The sequence below is a fragment of the Mustela erminea genome, chromosome 8, assembly GCF_009829155.1.
Source record: "Mustela erminea isolate mMusErm1 chromosome 8, mMusErm1.Pri, whole genome shotgun sequence".
Classification (NCBI taxonomy): domain Eukaryota; kingdom Metazoa; phylum Chordata; class Mammalia; order Carnivora; family Mustelidae; genus Mustela; species Mustela erminea.
The window spans coordinates 89,690,980-89,710,480 of NC_045621.1; the positions used below are offsets into that span (position 1 = coordinate 89,690,980).

The 19,501-nt window shown below is 34.0% G+C and overlaps 1 protein-coding gene across 4 annotated transcripts in view; it reads left to right on the plus strand.

The window, feature by feature from the left end:
• The window catches only part of LRP1B (LDL receptor related protein 1B), a 1,969,831-nt gene that overhangs the window by 1,707,474 nt on the left and 242,856 nt on the right, over positions 1-19,501 (plus strand). For all 4 annotated transcript variants that reach the window (XM_032356230.1, XM_032356231.1, XM_032356232.1 and 1 more), the window contains 5 exons: positions 1,891-2,019; positions 5,662-5,784; positions 9,821-9,961; positions 11,084-11,271; positions 18,476-18,659. In XM_032356230.1, coding sequence (XP_032212121.1) covers positions 1,891-2,019; positions 5,662-5,784; positions 9,821-9,961; positions 11,084-11,271; positions 18,476-18,659 — 765 coding nt within the window. The remainder of the gene's footprint in view (positions 1-1,890; positions 2,020-5,661; positions 5,785-9,820; positions 9,962-11,083; positions 11,272-18,475; positions 18,660-19,501) is intronic.

Here is a 19,501-nt window from a genome sequence, read left to right on the forward strand (position 1 = left end):
CATACAGAATTAAATTTCTCAACAGCCAAATTGATATTATATCTATTATGCCTACCCTGAGATTAAATGGGGATGATTAAAAAAAAAAAAAACTAGACAAGGAGGTCTACATGTATCAAAACTTCCTTACTACAGAGAATGCACTTTTAAAAATATTAAACTAAGTAACAAAAACATTATGGAAATTAAAGCACTAAATGAGAATATAATAGTGAAAGTGACACTTTATATTCTTGTGGCAAGCTTAAAAAGATAGATCATAATGAGGAATAGTATAAAAGTAAATTCTGTAGGAAGATGATTTTATTATAGAAGATATTAAAGACATAATAGCAGGTAAATTCATTTTTAAATGAAAGCAACACTTATTTAATAGATTTTTTTATGATTTCTTCCAGTAATAGGTATCATATTAAACCCCATTCTATTAGCACTGATCCTCAATCAAATGAGCAAATCTGAATTACCTGGAGGACTTTCCTACATTCACTTGCCATCTTGTCCTCCAAGCTAAAAGTATTTGTCAAGGACAGTCATGTTTATGATGGAAAAAATCCTCAGGGGGTTTTATTTTAGCACCTTGCTCCCCCCATTTGAAAGCATTACATTGAAAAGCATGATCTGCTCATAACAACTCTATAGCTGAAAAGAAAGGTGACAATCGTTCTATAATTAAAGCATTTTGGTCACTGTTTTATTTTATTTTATTATTTTTTTTTTATTTCCAGCATAACAGTATTCATTTTTTTGCACCACACCCCGTGCTTGGTCACTGTTTTAAATGTTTAAAACCTAATATCTCTCATTCTATTCAGTTATATTTTCTTTCTGTAGATATTAGCATTTAAAAAAAAACTCTAAAAATTAGCATCTATTCTATGGATAGCTTTTGCTCATGGGAAAATGGAGTTAAAGAAAAGTTAGAACATGATTTGAGGGAATCTAACTGATTCACTCAACAAATATTTTATAAAAGTAAATAAAGAATTCAATATGTGTAACTGTACTAGATGCTAGGAAAACATCATGAGAAATAATTGTGTTCTATTTCATATGATTGCTCTATACCCATATAAGGAAAAACAAAAAAATCACCTATAATCCTTTGAGCATATAATCAAAGTCAGCAAGCATTTTTTTTCTGTGTACATTTGAAAAAAATCATGCATCTAAAGGGACATTGATTTGACAGAGCAGAAGAAAAGTAGATTTTATTTATTAAGTGTGTAAAAACAAAAGGAACATGCATACATTAATTCTTTTCAACAACACAAAGATAGGGAGTAACAGTAATGACATTAGTGGTCGAAAGAAGGTGCTCAGCAATCAGAAGGGTTTTGAACTCCCAGCTGAACATGTGTCATCCAGCACAACTTGTGACGTTCTGAAAGCTTTTCCACTTCTCTGAGCCTCAGTTTCCTTTCAGTGAAATGAGACCAATAATAGTTCTACTGGTTGGAATTCTTGCAAGAATTAAATGAGTTAATATATTAAGTGCTTAGCATATATTAAGCAATAAAAACACTATTATTATTATTATTATTATTATTATCCTTATGGGTTCAGTCTTTTAGAAATTTTATCATAGTTTATTCACAATTCTATGGCATTTGTATGCTTGCTACATTTTGTAGGGAGAAAGATCTTTATTATTTTCTGCAATGTAGCCTTAAGAAATAAAATACTTGCACTTAGAAAGGCATGATTTGTGAGAGGAACTGTGTAAACATCTATAGGAGAAGGATACTATGCGATGATTTCAAATAGCAACAGTCTCTTCCTTGTCAGCAACATTCTTCTGTTTACTTTCTTTCTAAGGTAAATAGACATGTTAGATCTTTCCCAGAAGACATGCAGTGATCTTAATGGCATTCTCTCCTTGGCTTTCAGGTGCTACCACCTGTGCGGTCGACATGTTCAGCTGCCAGGGATCCCATGCCTGTGTGCCTCGACACTGGCTTTGTGATGGTGAAAGGGACTGTCCAAATGGAAGTGATGAGCTCTCCACAGCTGGCTGCGGTAGGACACTGTAGGGCTCTGTGTGAAGGAAAGCTGACACAGTTTCCTCAGACTCTTCCTTTCACAGTATTCACCATATCACATTTTCTCTCACTTTCCCAATCCCTGGACTCATAAAGTAGTACCCAGACTTAATCAGGTGGGATGTTGTCATCAAGGTAGTTCAGCGATCCCTCTAACCAACTGCTGTTCAGTTTTGCAAACATGCAGAGTGAGACCACCCATTTTAAAACCCTTCTGACAAACACAGATTCATCATTTCAATTCTGAGATTATGTAGCTGCCTGATGTATGTGTGTGACTGTGGTAGATTTGTTAGTTTCTTTTTAGACCCCCACCACTACCCCCACAAAGGCTTTTAGATTGCCTATTGCAGACCCTTTATAAATGGCTGATGTGATCCCAAATAACCACTGATCAGAAGGTCAGTAAACACCTATTAGTTCTATGGAGAGGGTATTAACCCTTAGGTCAGGTAAAAATAGTATGGATATAGCTGAATGAAGCTTGGATATCCGGTGGACACCTTTGGAGGTCAGACGATTTATTAAGTTTCTGACTCTTGGTCACCTCAGGAAGTTTTCACCGAATTGCTCAACAGTAAAAATTTAGATAAATTTCCTTTGCATGATCAAGAAAATGAAGGAGCTGAATATTTGAATGGAGGTCCCAAGGCCACTTAGGGTATCTGTTGAGGGGAGCAATTTATCAGAAACAGTGTTATGAATTCTTCTCATTAAAGTGAATTCTGCCAGTCATATCTCCAATGACCTCTCTTCAGGTCTTTAAAACAAGTATTTGAAGCCATAATGGAGGTGTATGTGTATGTGGGTATGTATATGGGAGTTGTGGCATAGTTAACATGGAGGAGAAAAAAGAAAACTTTGAGGCAGGCCTATGTGCACAGAACTTATGCTAGAGTAGAATAATTCACTTTGATCTTGAAACTGATATATGTGTCTGTAAAGGTCAATGGGGCTACTGAGGGCTACATAATAAAGGATTATGCATCAATTCAGGGATCCAGATGGTCCCAGTATACTGTTGCTATTGTAGCAAGTTAACACTCTGGGATGCATATTAGCACTATTGGACCACATGGGTGCTATTAAGTAAATTATGCTAAAATACAACAAATTGTACTCCAGTGACCTGAAAGCGTTAATGCCAAATAAGCCTCTGTTGCTTATGTTTTAAAAAATAATTCATCTGTTATAACTGATATAATTCACTTGGAGTTATGTAAACTGTCATACAGTTCAAAGTTAGAGGAATTAGTAGTAACTGCATTTTACTTTGATAATAATGGGCAGTTTTTAAAGCTCTTCCTACATGTCTTCCACATCATTTTTGAAAATAGTTTTGTTGAAAATAAATTATACTTGATTAAATCCAAAGAATCATTTCTGTTTTGCTTACTCATGTCTCCATTCTTGTCATTGCTAACTTTAAAGCAGATTTCCTTTTTGGAATACGGGGAAGTCTGGGGCTAGGGAGCTGATAGACTTGGTTTTTTGTTTGTTTTTTGTTTTGTTTTGTTTTAAATTTCTTTTTAAAATTTATTTTCAGTGTTCCAGAATCATTGTTTATGCACCACACCCAGTGCTCCATGTGATCCATGCCCTCCATAATACCCAACACCAGCTCATGCAACCTCCCACTCTCCAAAACCCTCAGATTGCTTCTCAGAGTCCACAGTTTCTTATGGTTCATCTCCCCCTCCAATTTCCCCCAACTCCCTTCTCTTCTCCATTTCCCCATGTCCTCCATGTTATTCCTTATGCTCCACAAATAGGCGAAACATGATAATTGACTCTCTCTGCTTGACTTATTTCACTCAGCATAATCTCCTCCAGTCCTGTCCATGTTCCTACAAAAGTTGGGTATTCGTCCTTTCTGATGGGGGCATAATACTCCATAGTGTATATGGGCCGCATCTTCCTTAGCGGAGAAACTTGTAAAAAAAATCATTATCCTCATTATCCTGTCAAAACAAAGTACAGAAAAGACACTGGGTCATCACAAAAAAATAATATGTAAAAAATAGTAGAAGTGTCATGGAAGGATTTCAAGAAAAAGTAGTAATATCTGAGTCATATTGAACAAAGAGAAGAAAGAGAAAGGTGTTCTAGGTAAAGGGAAGTCCATAGTAAGACATGAAAGGAGGAGGTTGAAGGCATATAAATTTTTTCAAGTGCCCATTATATGCCAATTATTTTGGTAGGTGCTTTTATTTACATTATTGAATTCCCCCAGTATCCCAGTGAAATGTTTTTAGGATCTGCCAAAAATAATTGTTACATAGATAGGAATTTAAACAGCGCCTAGGAATTTCTTGAGTACCTGAAATGAGCTGATCTGCTTCATATATCTTATCCCGTTCTTCCAAGAAATTTCTCTGATAGATTTTATTATCCCATTAAATGGATAAAGAAACATGCAACAAGAAGGTAAATATTTTCCTCAGGATACAAATCATAAATAGCAGAGTGACTTTTTACAAAATCTTCCTCTTTCTGGTGGACTATAATGGCATATATCAGATTATTTTTTATTTTACTTAAAAGTGAGATGTAATTGATGTATAACATTGAATTAGTTTTAGGTGTACAACATAATGATTTTATATTTTATAATATAAATTATAAATTACATAATATTTTATAATATTATGCAGTGATTACCACAGTAAGTTTAGTTATCATCTATTATATAGCAGATTATTTTTACATTTGAAATATCCCAAATCTTGAGCCTAACAGAGCATTTATCCTTTAAATATAAGACAAGGTTATTGAAAATATTTAAATGATCTCCTAAAACCATTATTGATTCTATGCATATTAAAGTTTATTCACTCTGCATAATTTACCAGCTTCTGAACTTTTGCTGAAAGCAATTGTACTTTTTGGTCAAACACTTTCCAACTTGGCTAGGATCCTTGCTACAGCACTACTGTCATGGATCAGGATTTCAAAAGAACGGATATTCCATTTTGTGCATAGGTATTTCGAATTTTATGTGATACTTAAAGCTTGGGCTTTTCACACCATAGATCTTATTTTAACCCAAAAGCTTTATTTTCATTTTAGAGGTAATAACTTTCTTTGCTTTTTAGAAGTTTTCTTTTCACTTCCATCATGACCATTATTAGCACTTGGTAGTCTTTTCAGTTTCAGTTTTCACAAAGAAGCAAGGTGGGGTTTTTTTGTTTTTTGTTTTTTTTAAAATCACCTTACTGATATTACTACAGACATGAAGAGAGGAAAAAACCCAGCCACATTATTACAGTTGAGTGATTTTTTTTAAATCATGTATGATCCTTTGAATTCATCCTTCAGCAAACTGACAAATTGCTAAGTGGCCTGAAATTTCAGGGTCACTGTGGAATTATTGAATGTATTACTACTGAAACTTTGAATTACATTCATATATTTCATATATAAATATATTTATGTTAACATATATTATGAATTTATATACATGGTCATATATATTTTGAATGGAATATTGGGCAAACTTTTCTTTCTCTAAATAACTATGAATTATTGAGAATAACAGCATATATCCCCTAAACTTTTCAGGTGGGGGAAGATAAAATAGGTACTCATCTAACTTTATTCTTTGTGATATCTTTCTTAGCCCCCAATAATACATGTGATGAAAATGCTTTCATGTGTCATAATAAAGTGTGCATCCCCAAGCAATTTGTCTGTGACCATGATGATGACTGTGGAGATGGCTCTGATGAGTCACTGCAGTGTGGTAAGTATATAGGGAATTTTCATGGAAGAGATTCTCAGGCTGAGTGATATTTTAAGATAACTCAAGAAATATAGAAATAGGGACGCCTGGGTGGCTTAGCCAGTTAATTATCAGGCTCTCTGCTCAGGGAGAGTCTGCTTCTCACTCTCACTCTCCCTCTGTTCTCTCTCTCTCTCACACTCTCAAATAAATAAATAAATAAATAAATAAATAAATAAATAAATAAAATCTTAAAAAAAATAGAAATAAATGATGAATACAACTCATAATGTCATTAAGGGCATGTTAACGTAGTTATTCATAGAAGTACCACAATAACCTCTTTACATTCTAGCATAGTACACATTGATTTGGAGAGCATGCCTACTTGTGGTGTGTTCTTTTTAAGAACCACATGGGGAAATGGTTAGAAAAATGTCTTTAGTTGAAACTACTTTAAACTTTAAAGACAATATATGGCTAGCTAGTTCACTCTTTTAGCCAAATCAAATATTTGAGTGAGGAAAAAAGTAAGAGAATTCACAATTATCAGAGAAACTGCATACTTAACATTTTTCTTTTACCTTAACGGTTTGCATGTACACTTATTTGTTAAAATTAAGTTTTATTATGATGAAATGTATCTTGTCATTGCATTTATATTTATCTGACCATCACCGATGTAATGTATATGCAAATACATATGTAACTTTTGTAGTGAAATCATTAAATATTCCTAGTTGAAATTGAAGTCTTACATGAACCTAGTATTTTTTGTTAAAAAACCTCAAAATCCTTAAATGCATACATGAGTAAATATAAAAGGAAAAGCCATAAAATCCATATATAATCATAAAAGGCAGTCGATTTAGTGCCCTCTGTTGTCCTCCCTGTGTCGTGTCTACAGCCTTGGTCTTTGGTAGTAATCTCTTTGAAATCAGTGGATACCAGTTTTTATGCTCATCTCACCATAAAGTCATGGATTCAGTGTGATATTTTACAAGGTACATCATAACTCAAGATGTAAATCTGAAGTAGAGTTATGTCTGATTTAATATCTTCCCTCTGCTAGACACTTATTCAGTTGATTTGGAGATGAATGAGATAGAGATCCCACTAGAAGAATTTGCAGACAAACAGGAAAATCAAATAGAATAATAGCACACATTGTCAGATGGGACTAAGAATCACAATAGATGGGATCAGAGCTGAGAGAATAATTTTTGAAGCACTAAAGAACAGAAGTAGGGAATGTTAAAGAAAGTCATATTTAGATGGTAGATAAAATAACACAATGGTTAAAAGCACAGACCCTGGAGGCAGATGGCCTGGGTTTAGATCCTGGCTCTGCCGCTTACTATCTGTGTGACCTTTGAAGTTATTTCACCTTTCTGTCCCTAAATTCCTCGTCTGTAAAAAATATATATAGTAACATTTTAACTCTTAGAGCTGTTAAGAGAATTAAATGAATTAATATTTGTGAAATGTGTAGAATTGTTCTGGACACATAGAAAGTTCTATGTATGTCGACAAATGCCTACAAATTCACATGGGTGAAGAATAGCAATTTGTCTTTTGTGAGGTAAATTGAAGTTAGAAAGTTGAAACTGGATTCTGAAAAGTCTGAAATACAGTGTAAAGAATTTGTAGTTTATTATTTTAGCTCTCAGTTGCCAACACATTTTGAAACTGAGAATGCCACCATCAAGCTATGTTTCAGACCCATCTTTTTCAGCAGAGTGGATGAAATATTGCCCCGGGAGAGGGGAGCCATTAGGTGAAAATAAGCTAGATAAAAGATTATTGCAAGAGTTATGATGATTAATGAGGTGATGGGAAGCCAGGGCAGAAATGTTGGAGTGGAAAGAACAAGAATGGGTCAGAATCCATTTGCAGTCAGATGTGGAGGATAAAGGAAAATTTCCAGGTTGGATCACTTGGTGGATGGTGTTACCATCATTACTGAGATTTGGAACATGGGAGGTTAAGGGCCAGGTTTTGCTGGTGTAGGAGAAGAGAAATTTTAAAAAGAATTAATTTGGGATGTTTTGAATGAGTGTTAATCAGTCAATCAACACGAAGCTATACAGTGAATGTTTGAAAATTTAGTTCTAGAGACCAGAAGTATGGTCAGGACAAATAAGATTAATTTGGTGACCATAGGCATAAAGGTGATATTCAAAAATGACAAAAAAAGGAGAACACCTAACACTGTAGAAAGGAAAAGAGGAGAACAATGGACTAAAGATTGAAGTTGGGGCTTCACCCACAATATTTTAGGATCGAACAGGAGATGCCTTCTTCATACAGAAGGAAGGATACAAGGGAACAACAGAAGCAAAATAAGACAGATGCCACGGGAGTGGGTTGTAAAAATTAAACCAGGCAGTTATGTACAAGCTAGTGGGCTCAACAACATCCAATGCTACAGGAAAGTGAAATAGGAGTCTGAGGCTCCTTTGAATGTGGTGCTTGTCATTTGGTATTTGTTAGCTCTGAGAGGAATTTCAGAAGGTAGAAGTTGTAGAAATGGATGTGAATGATTTGAGGATGAACTGGAGATAAATAAGGGAATGCTGGGTAGGGTGGCATAGAAGAAGTATCATGTGTAGTTAAGAGTTATGTGGATGGTTTTTGTTTTCTTTTTAAAGATTTTTATTTATTAGAGAGAGAGTGAGCAAGAGACAGAGAGAGAGAGAGGAGGCACATGAGCAGGGGGAAGGGAGGAGTGAGAGATAATCCTTAAGCAGACTCTCCCTGCTGAGCATGAAGCCCTACGTGGGTGGGCGAGGGGGCCGAGAGGTGTTTGATACCAGAATCCTGAGTTCATGAGTTGAGCCAAAATCAGAAATAGGCAGCTTAGCTGACTGGGCTACCCAGGCGCCCCAGATGGATTTTAATTGTTACTGGGCTGGGAGAAACTTGAATGTAATATACCTGTTGACTGAGAATGAACTAGTGAAGGGCAGAGAGGAAGAAAGACTGGCGAAACTGAAGGTATTTTAGAACTTTGTAGTTTTGCCATTCAAATCTCAATTATATAATCATTGTTGAATTATTTTTTATTGGAATTTTGTTTATTTGTTAATTAACATGCAGATCTTATTCCCTCTCTTCAAAAGTAGAATATTTACCAGATTTACCCGAAAGTTTCTAATAGAAATGACAGTTTTATTGTTAACAAACTTAGCAAAAATTCAATCTAAAACTCATAATAGTCAAAATCAAATGAGTTTTACTTACAAACAGGCATAGATATGATCATTAAAAATTGGCGGGTTGGTACTGTGATTTGAATAAAGCTTTTTAATGCCTCTAAGTACCAATACATAGGATAATTATAATAGTTCTGTGCTTATTGCTTTATAAATTGGCTTTTTTTTTTCATTTTTAACAATGTCTTTACGCTTTCAATGCTGCTTCCAAACACAAACATGGCATTACAGCTTCTGAGAATTATCATTATAACTTGGAATCACTTCATCCATATGTTCTGGTACTATACCTAACCAAGCTTAGTCTTGAAAAAAATTAATAGCTTTATTCTTGTTTTCTTTTTTTTTTAAATTTATTTATTTATTTGTTTGTTTGTTTGACAGAGAGATAGAGAGTATAAGTAGGCAGAGAGGCAAGCAGAGGGAGAGGGAGCCTGATGTGGGACTTGATCCCCGTACCCTGAGATCATGACCCAAACCGAAGGGAGCTGCTTAAGTGACTGAGCCACCCAGGTGCCCTGCTTTATTCTTGTTTTCTATTCAAAGGGAATTCTTTAGGATATAGATAATAGGGGAACAGAGATAGTATCCTTGAGTATTGCATTTTGTTTCCTCTCCCAGAAGCAATAAGATTGCCTTGTTTTTTATTTTATTTCCTAGGCCTTAATCCTACTTCTCAACCACAAATATTTCTTGCAAGTATGACCACTGTCCCCAAAAGGAGTAAGAAACATTTCCCGTAGGAGACATGGGTAACTCCCATTGTTAATTAGGTATAGTGAATGTTAGGGAATGCAGATTTAATATTTGTTATATGAATTAGAATGTTTCTTTGTCTCTAGGATACCGACAGTGCAATGCAGAAGAATTTAGTTGTGCTGATGGACGATGTCTCTTAAATACTCAATGGCAGTGTGATGGAGACTTTGATTGCCCTGATCATTCTGATGAAGCACCTTTAAATCCAAAGTGCAAAAGTGCAGGTACAAAAATATATAATATTATACTTATTCCCAAATTGGTTTTCAATGACAAAACTGTGACTGATTTTCACTTCAGTCTAGTATGATATTTAATGAAAAGAAATGCAAATAATTAAGCATGTGATGTTACAAGTGACACCATGAAAGATCCTAGTAATCAACTCTGTTTTGCAGCAAGTTTTAGAAATTTAAATCTGTGCTAAAATATGAAGATTTGGGGCGGTGAGCCTAAGGAATCCATCATCTTAACCCCTTCAAAAAGTCATTTTTTCTTAATACTTAATTTTATGTGAAAATAATTTCTTTGTATGGACCTATTTGAAAACTCAAACAAAATAAGTTGAGATTTACTGAGAGAAAGTCTGTATCAGTAATACTTGGGCAAAATGAAGTATATTGCATATCATTTGAACAGAAATATATACATACCTAAACTTGGTCTATTTATCATTTGACTATTCCAGAGACTGAATACATAGTCATATATTTAAAATAAACCCAATTACCATTCTCTCATGTACTTTACATGCTAATAGGCTTTCTTTTATCATGTATGATAATGAGTAATGTTCAAGTCATCAGGTTATGAGTTGCTGCAAAACCTAAACTCCTTTTCCATAGCTATATTTGGAACAACTATTATTCACTACAAATGTCCTTTTTATGCCCCAACTTAAAAATGTCAATGTTATATTTTCAAGAAGAAAAAGAATTTAGGAATATCTACCTATTCTAGATTCTTAATTTTTAGTGACATATAATTTCTCAGAGACCTATGGCTTGAGGGAAATGTCAAACTATCATTATACTTTTGAATTAATTCTTCACAATATAGATGACGACAGAAATAATTAATTTTACTATAGGTGCTTATTTTGATTGCTAATCTTAATGGCAAAGGAAGATTTTCAGTAAGTGTTGAACATGAAAGTACAGTTTGCCCTTGATTTTTTTTTATATTTTGTGTATAAAAGACTACACTACAGAGGATTTTATATGTGTGTATATATTCACTATAATTTTTGACAGATAAGTTATCATATTTGTGAATGTTTTCAGCAATTGTAGTATAAAGCAATGGCATGCCCTTTATGTTCCATTTGTTTTATTTTTTTTTTCCAGAACAGTCATGCAACAGTTCATTTTTTATGTGCAAAAATGGCAGGTGCATTCCCAGTGGAGGTCTTTGTGACAATAAGGATGACTGTGGCGATGGCTCAGATGAGAGAAACTGCCATATAAATGAATGTTTGAGTAAGAAAGTCAGTGGATGTTCTCAAGATTGTCAGGACCTTCCTGTCAGTTACAAGGTAGGTACTCATTAAAAATAGTAAATAACATGATACATTGGATTTGTGATAATGAATGCCATTCAATCAGATATGACTATAATATTTAGAATGCATCATGATGTCTTTAAGTAAAACTACTTAAATGAAAAGTATCTATACAAGCAATTCATAATAATAATGTGATGTAAAAACTGTAAAAATGTACTCAGAAAGACAAAAATGTCAACGTGTTTTTCAATATATGCAAAATATAAAAGAGGAAAAAAAAGCAAAGGAAAACCAGTGTTTAGGGAGATGTTGCCATGTTAATAGCACACAAATACGTATGCAACTCTTAAGTTCCCATTCCTTCCCTCATTCTTCCTCTCATCTTTGAAGTGAAATGGGCTAATCATTTATTTACCACAACACTGGATAATACGATATTATTCATATAAACAGGAAGAAAAAATAGAATTAATCAATTATTAGGACTGAGTGCAGGTAAAAATAAATCATGCCTAATATCCTAATTGCTTTTTGTTAGCACTATTTTCCTGAAGAGTGTGATTCACTGACAAAACTGATTGATAGGAATAGCTTTTGAAAGCATTCCTGTTTCATTCATGTTGGAATGGAGGATGCCAATGAGCATAATATTAAAATGAAAGCTGTGCATTAGGTTAACACTGCTTATGTAAGTGTGGGAAAATCTCAGGAAGAGCAATTCATTTAAAAGTCAGTGTTTTTAACTGAGCAATAGCTCTATGTGAATTAGCAATAGGATGTGCTCCTACAAAACACAGAAGCAGTCTAATGCCAGTTAAGACCATTACTGAGATTAGATTTTATTCTACTGTGTTCTGCACTGGGCAGTTAACACCTGGAATATTATGTGCATTAATGGAAATGACATTGTAAGAGGAACCTTGACAAATTATAGTGTATACAAATTTATGCATCCAGAAGCATAAGGAGTCTGGAACACACGCCATTGGAAGAAGTTTTGCCTGGAGCAAAGACAGCTTATTAACTGAATTCAAGTATATGAAATACAGGATTAGGGAACGGACCTAGTCTGAGTTACTTCCAAGGTTGGAATTATGAGTTGGGAAGCAGATTCTGCTCAATATGAGGAAAAGTGTTCTAAAGTACTCTCTTTGCATTGAAATGAGCTGCCTCATTTCTCATTACTAAAAGGGTTAAATTGTAGCTAAATGTCTTTTTTGTTTTTAAATGTTCAGTTAGCCAACATATAGTACACCATTAGTTTTTGATGTAGTGTTCAATTACTAAATGCCTTTCTTTAAAGCATGCTAGATAAAATATTTCTGTGTTGCAGAGGTATTGTACCTTTTTCCCTGCCAACATTGACATTCTATGGCAAGCCAGTCCTATCTAGTGGTAAATTTAGCCAAACAACCACTTTGCCATTTGGAATCTCTGAATTTCTGGTATTATGATTAGCTTAACAACATTGATAGGATATTATTGTATATAAATTTAACCAGAGAACTACCATGATCATTTTTCCCTGTGCAAAAATGGAGATAAAAAGTGAATCATTAAGAAAACTATATTTGTTAAAAAAAAAAAATTTGTCCAAATACTGTATTAAGAGATTTGGTTAAATTTACATACTTAAAACACATATGTACTCACAAGTGTTGTATTGTAGATAAAGTGAAACAAGACAAATGAGCCAAAATATCTCTTAATGAGATGAATATGTATCAAGTAATTAATTTTGGCAGTAAATATTTTGAAACCCAATGAAGCAGAAAAAGTATTACCAGTGACTTAGGCACAATCAAGATAGATGTGTTTCCTGAAAAATTAGGGAGTGTGTCATAGAATTATTAGAGATAATTAGTTTAATTTCACTTCCCAGTTTAGAAATAGTTCTTTAGACCTGTGTATATAATATAATATAATATAATATAATATAATATAATATAATATAATATAAAATATAGAATGTATATATCATAGAATCTATATCTGCCTATCTACCTAAAGACATTAATTTCAAAGGAGAGCTCTTTTTGCTTATCCTGAATGTATTTAAATCTGTTGTAACAACATTGATGAAATCTAAAAATTATAGAATATAAGGTGGTCACCTTTTGACATAACATGCAGAATGAAGTGTAATACTTTTTAAATGGCTTCATGTGAGGTGCCTGGGTAGTTCAGTTGGTTATGCGTCCAACTCCTGATTTTAGCTTGGGTCTTGATCTCAGGGTACTGGAATGGAGCAACACATCGGGTTCTGTGCTCAGCAAAGAGTCTGCTCAAGGATTCTCTCTCTCCCTCTCCCTCTGTTACTCCCCCCATTCTCTCTCTTTCTCTCTCTCTCTCTCTTTCTCTCTAAAATAAATAAATAAATCTTTAAAAATTAAAATGAAAAAATAAAATGCGATAGAATGCCTGAATATAAGAAGTACCTCATGCTAAGAAGTGCCATGTTTAGAAAACGACTATGGTAGAAATAGGTATCATCCAGAATGCCATGTTAAATCCGTTTTAATTACTTTATAGGACATGTTACACAGAAATACTTATTTATTGATAATTTTTTTTAAATCAGTGTTTTTACCTTAACTTCTCAGAAAGGCGTCATAGAATGAAGTGAGAATTCTTGTTAAAATAGAAAACATATTTAATCATTCAGAGAGTCTATATGTATACCTGACAGAATTGATATGAATAGTGTTCTTGAATATGTACACATGTCAAAACTAATGAATAAAATAAAGCATCTATTGGGGAAACAAGAGCAATATAAAAATTCAAGTAGCTAAGACTAGAATTGTAAGTGAGAGATTTAAATAAAATTTTAATCCAAATATTTTACATATTGTGCTGAGATTTTACACACACACACACACACACATCTATATTCATGATAATTTGTTGGTAAGAAATACTTTTTTGGGGGGGGAGTTAGTTTGTGAGTTTCTCTCTTCCATTGAATGGGGAAAACCATCCAATAACCTATTTTTCATGGTATCTGTAGAACATGACAAGAAATCCTCCTCCAAAATCTGCAATAAAATGAAAATTGCTTACAAAAGCAAGACATAGATCTTATGGACTGTGAACAATTTGCACGTTTGTTACAAAATAAATATAATGTATCTAACTATTCAAAAGGGAGTAATAACATTTACTAAAAGCAAGGATGTTATTTTGATGTAAAGTATAATTTACCATGTAAAAATAAATGTACCTCTGGGAGAGAAATGAGTTTTTATATATATATATATTAGGAATGAAATAATGTTTGCCAAATATCCCTTAAAAACCTGGCAAAAACTTGAATGCAATAGGAAAAGTTTGAGTACCTGTATTTCTCTGTAGGACCTTCTATAAAACTTAATACAAATCAAGACAATTTGAAGCTGTTCTTAATGATGAGAAATATTAAGCTGTATTGAATATATATAAATCTCAGTTTCATAAAGATTGCTTTTCTTTATAAATAAAGGTGAAAATTTTTAAAATTTCTACTAAATGTAGGTGAATCTCTTCTTTTTTATCTTTGAAAATGCAAATAATTATTAGTTTCTCCCATTCAGTTTATGAAAGTTAGACTAGTAGGATTTCCCACTGAGGCCTTTGGGTTATTTTGGAGTAAAAAAATGTTTTTGTTGGTTATCTTTTTAAAAATCTTCCATTTCAATAAACAATTATTTTAAAAGCTACTGATAACGTTAAGCATTCTAATTTTATTTGTTTATAGAAATATATATTACATTTGGTAACTTCTACCAATTTTACTTTAAGAAATTGATTTTCCATAAATATGTTTTTTTATCTAAGCTGTCTCTTTGATATAATAGTTCTATAAGCCTCACATTAGCCATTCAAAGTGATTTCCAGAAATCCCATTAAAACCAGGATACTGTTTATTTCCTTTTATAATACTCTTTGAGAAGAATTCAGTACAGTCTATTAAAATTCCTTTCACTTGTCCTTAAAGTGTCCCCTGAATTCAATACTGTCCTATGTCAGACGATGGCTCTCTGGTTTCCCAACCTCATGACCGCATGACTTATTTTCCACTGCTTTTCAGTGACAACGTTTTGTATCCTGTCATTTTCTCACTTTCTTTTAAAAACTCACTTCTTTTAAAAATTGTGGTACAATTTACCTGACGTAAAATTTACCATTTTAACCATTTTTAAGTGTACACTTAGGTGACATTAAGCATCTTGCTTTCTTTTGCCATCACAAAGCACCAATTGTCTTGACTTCCTAAATCAGGTAGCAGGATGAATGTTCTCAAAGAAAGTAAGAGTTGGATGAGGAGAGTATGGAAAATCAAGCTATTGTTTTTGCTTTGATTTGCTGGCTTGCTAGTGGGCCCTAGGGATTAAAACAAAACAAAGCAAAACAAAGAAATTATTAAAGATTATTAGCTAGCTCTATTACAAAGCTGTCGTCATCAAGACAGCATGGTACTGGCACAAAAACAGACACATAGATCAATGGAACAGAATAGAAAGCCCAGAAATAGACCCTCAACTCTATGGTCAACTAATCTTTGACAAAGCAGGAAAGAATGTCCTATGGAAAAAAGACAACCTCTTCAAATATGGTGTTGGGAAAATTGGACAGCCACATGCAGAAAAATGAAATTGGATCATTTCCTTACACCACACATGAAAATAGACTCAAAATGGATGAAGGACCTCAATGTGAGAAAGGAATCCATCAAAATCCTTGAGGAGAACACAGGCAGCAACCTCTTCGACCTCAACCGCAGCATCATCTTCCTAGGAACAACGCCAAAGGCAAGGAAGCAAGGGCAAAAATGAACTATTGGGATTTTATCAAGATCAAAAGCTTTTGCACAGCAAAGGAAACAGTTAACAAAACCAAAAGACAACTGACAGAATGGGAGAAGATATTTGCAAACGACATATCGGATAAAGTGCTAATGTCCAAAATCTATAAAGAACTTAGCAAACTCAACTCCCAAAGAACAAATAACCCAATCAAGAAATGGGCAGAGGACATGAACAGACATTTCTGCAAAGAAGACATCCAGATGGCCAACAGACACATGAAGAAGTGCTCCATATCACTCGGCATCAGGGAAATACAAATCAAAACCACAGTGAGATATCACCTCACACCAGTCAGAATGGTTAAAATTAACAAATCAGGAAATGACAGATGCTGGCGAGGATGCGGAGAAAGGGGAACCCTCCTACACTGTTGGTGGGAATGCAAGCTGGTGCAACCACTCTGGAAAACAGCATGGAGGTTCCTCAAAATGTTGAAAATAGAACTGCCCTATGACCTAGCAATTGCACTACTGGGTATTTACCCTAAAGATACAAACGTAGTGATCTGAAGGGGCACGTGCACCCGAATGTTTATAGCAGCAATGTCCACAATAGCCAAACTATGGAAAGAACCTAGATGTCCATCAACAGATGAATGGATCAAGAAGATGTGGTATATATACACAATGGAATACTATGCAGCCATCAAAAGAAATGAAATCTTGCCATTTGCGACAACGTGGATGGAACTAGAGTGTATCATGCTTAGTGAAATAAGTCAAGTGGAGAAAGACAACTATCATATGATTTCCCTGATATGAGGAAGTGGTGATGCAACATGGGGGCTTAAGTGGGTAGGAGAAGAATAAATGAAACAAGATTGGATTGGGAGGGAGACAAACCATAAGTGATTCTTAATCTCACAAAACAAACTGAGGGTTGCTGGGGGAAGGGGAAAGGGGGGAGAGAGAGGGGGGTGGGGTTATGGACATGGGGGAGGGTATGTGCTTTGGTGAGTGCTGTGAAGAGTGTAAATAAACCTGGCGATTCACAGACCTGTACCCCTGAGGATAAAAATATATTATATGTTTATAAAAAATTAAAAATTAAAAAAATTTTAAAAAGATTATTAGCTAAGTTTTGGTGTAAATTGTTAATGACGAAAGTGCTGAGAGCAAAAAGGGACCCATTCCTGATAGAAGAACTTAATAAAAGTATTTAATTCTCCTTAGAGCCCTTTCAGGTGAAGATTATGCTGCCTCTTCCCCAAGTAATGAATACTTTTTCTGGTACCTAAAAATCTCAGTTATTTGCTGACTATTTAATAATGCGCACATATATCTCTAATATTTTCCCAATAGATACAAAGCTCTGCTGCCATCACCTTTACCTTCACATAAATGACTGAGGTTATTATATGTTTGCGCTGAGTAACTCTTGAATACTAGTTACTCTTAGCAATTGAGGGTTTCTTTTTAACTCATTTACTCAGTATTTGCACATTCCTTTCTTCAAAGAGTGCTAAATAGTGTTTGTAAAAGTTAATATGATTGTACTCATTTGGCCAATTTTAGGTTCATTTTTTGTAATTACAATCCTCATATAGTACTTGGCAGGAAATGAGTACAGACCTGAAAGACAGTGACGGATCACAGGATCACAGTATGCTACTTCTTTAGGACTGCAAAGACATATATGGTGTGATATTGTATTCAGAATTTACATGCCATTTAGTCAATATTGTTTATCATCATCAAAGGTTCATATAGTACATCATAGAGATGCTGAAGAAAAGATTTCATGATGCAAACATTAATTTATAGTGGGGAAATTGTTACTATTATTTTATTTCTCCAGACAATATCAACATGATTATGGAATCAGACCCAGTTGATAAATATTAATTGAGCCTTGCTGTATGTTATAGACAGTCTCAGCTCCCTGACTTTATCCAGGTAGCTTCATCTTTGTGCCTCTAGGTTTCTCATCAGTTCACTAAAAAGAATAATACCTACATCATAGATTTCTGTAAGGCTCTGATAAAATAACACATGCAACAAGGTTAGTGATCTTCAAAGGTCCATGTAACTGTTAATTCTTAACAATTGTTAAAGTCCTCTGAAAAGACAATCTAATGTAATAGAAAAAGAACAAAAGAAGTTGACTGGTGCTGTGGTCATCATCATGCTAGAGCCACATGGGTATGATGACGTCAGTGAACCTTTCTAATTTTGCCAACCTCAGATGATCAAATGAAGGTGTTTGGGAGAATTCTTTTTTAGATTTACTTAATATACATAATTGTTATTAAAATCACTTGACACAAAAAGACTTGCCATTACCTATTCTTACATAATTTTCTTTCTTGAATCATGCTAAAGGGATATCCAATAGGAAAAGACAGTGACAATGATATGAATTGATTATGAATGTTTTTCATTCTTCAGTGCAAATGCTGGCCTGGATTCCAACTGAAGGATGATGGTAAAACATGTGTAGACATTGATGAATGCTCCTTGGGATTTCCGTGTAGCCAGCAGTGCATCAATACATATGGGACCTACAAGTGCCTCTGTACAGATGGCTATGAAATACAACCTGATAACCCACATGGCTGCAAATCACTCTCAGGTATCGAACTGAATTTGTCCACTGATCCAACCACAGTTACACATATGGATTCTGAGTTTTATAGCCATTCTTACTGAATTCACTCCCCCTTTCTGTGTGTGAGAAATCAAAATTCTTCCCTACTTCCCTTGACTTAGGAATCTGTCACTCTAATTTTGTGTGCTGTTCACAAACTATTGTGTTTGTTATAAAATTGTATTATGGTCTTGTGAATTACTAAGTGCTTTCTAGATTTTGAGAGTCCTCCGAAGTAAAAAGAGCTATTTCCTGCTGCATCACAGGTTCTTAGGAGCAAATTTGGCCAAGACTATCAAAAAGCCTATTGTGACTGTATTATAATAGTTTTTCCTTCTCCCCTATACCTTACACACTCATATATGTATGCCAAGGAGAAGAGGTCAATAATGGTAATGGCAATGATGATGGCGGCAACAGCAATACATCAGCTATATAAGACTATATAGGACTATTTGAATTCTTCCAGTGATTCGGTGAACATTATTAAACTTCTGTTTGTTCCAAGTAGTGTGTTTGATTTTGTGAATTAAACAATTCAGTAGAACATGGACCATAATTTTAAAAATATTACAATTCATTAGGGGAGAAAATTGCACATATTAAAATAATACAAAGCAATATAAAACAAATAATGACTGTTTAGATGAGCAAAAAATGACACCTAATATGTCTCTTACCCTCTTACTTTGAGTATAATGAATCAAATTAGCATTGCTAGTTTCTTATGTATATGCATATCATATACATGACACCATTTAAAACATTAGATATTTTATTTATTTACATAAAATAAATTCCAGGGACAGAAATTCTTAAAATCAGCT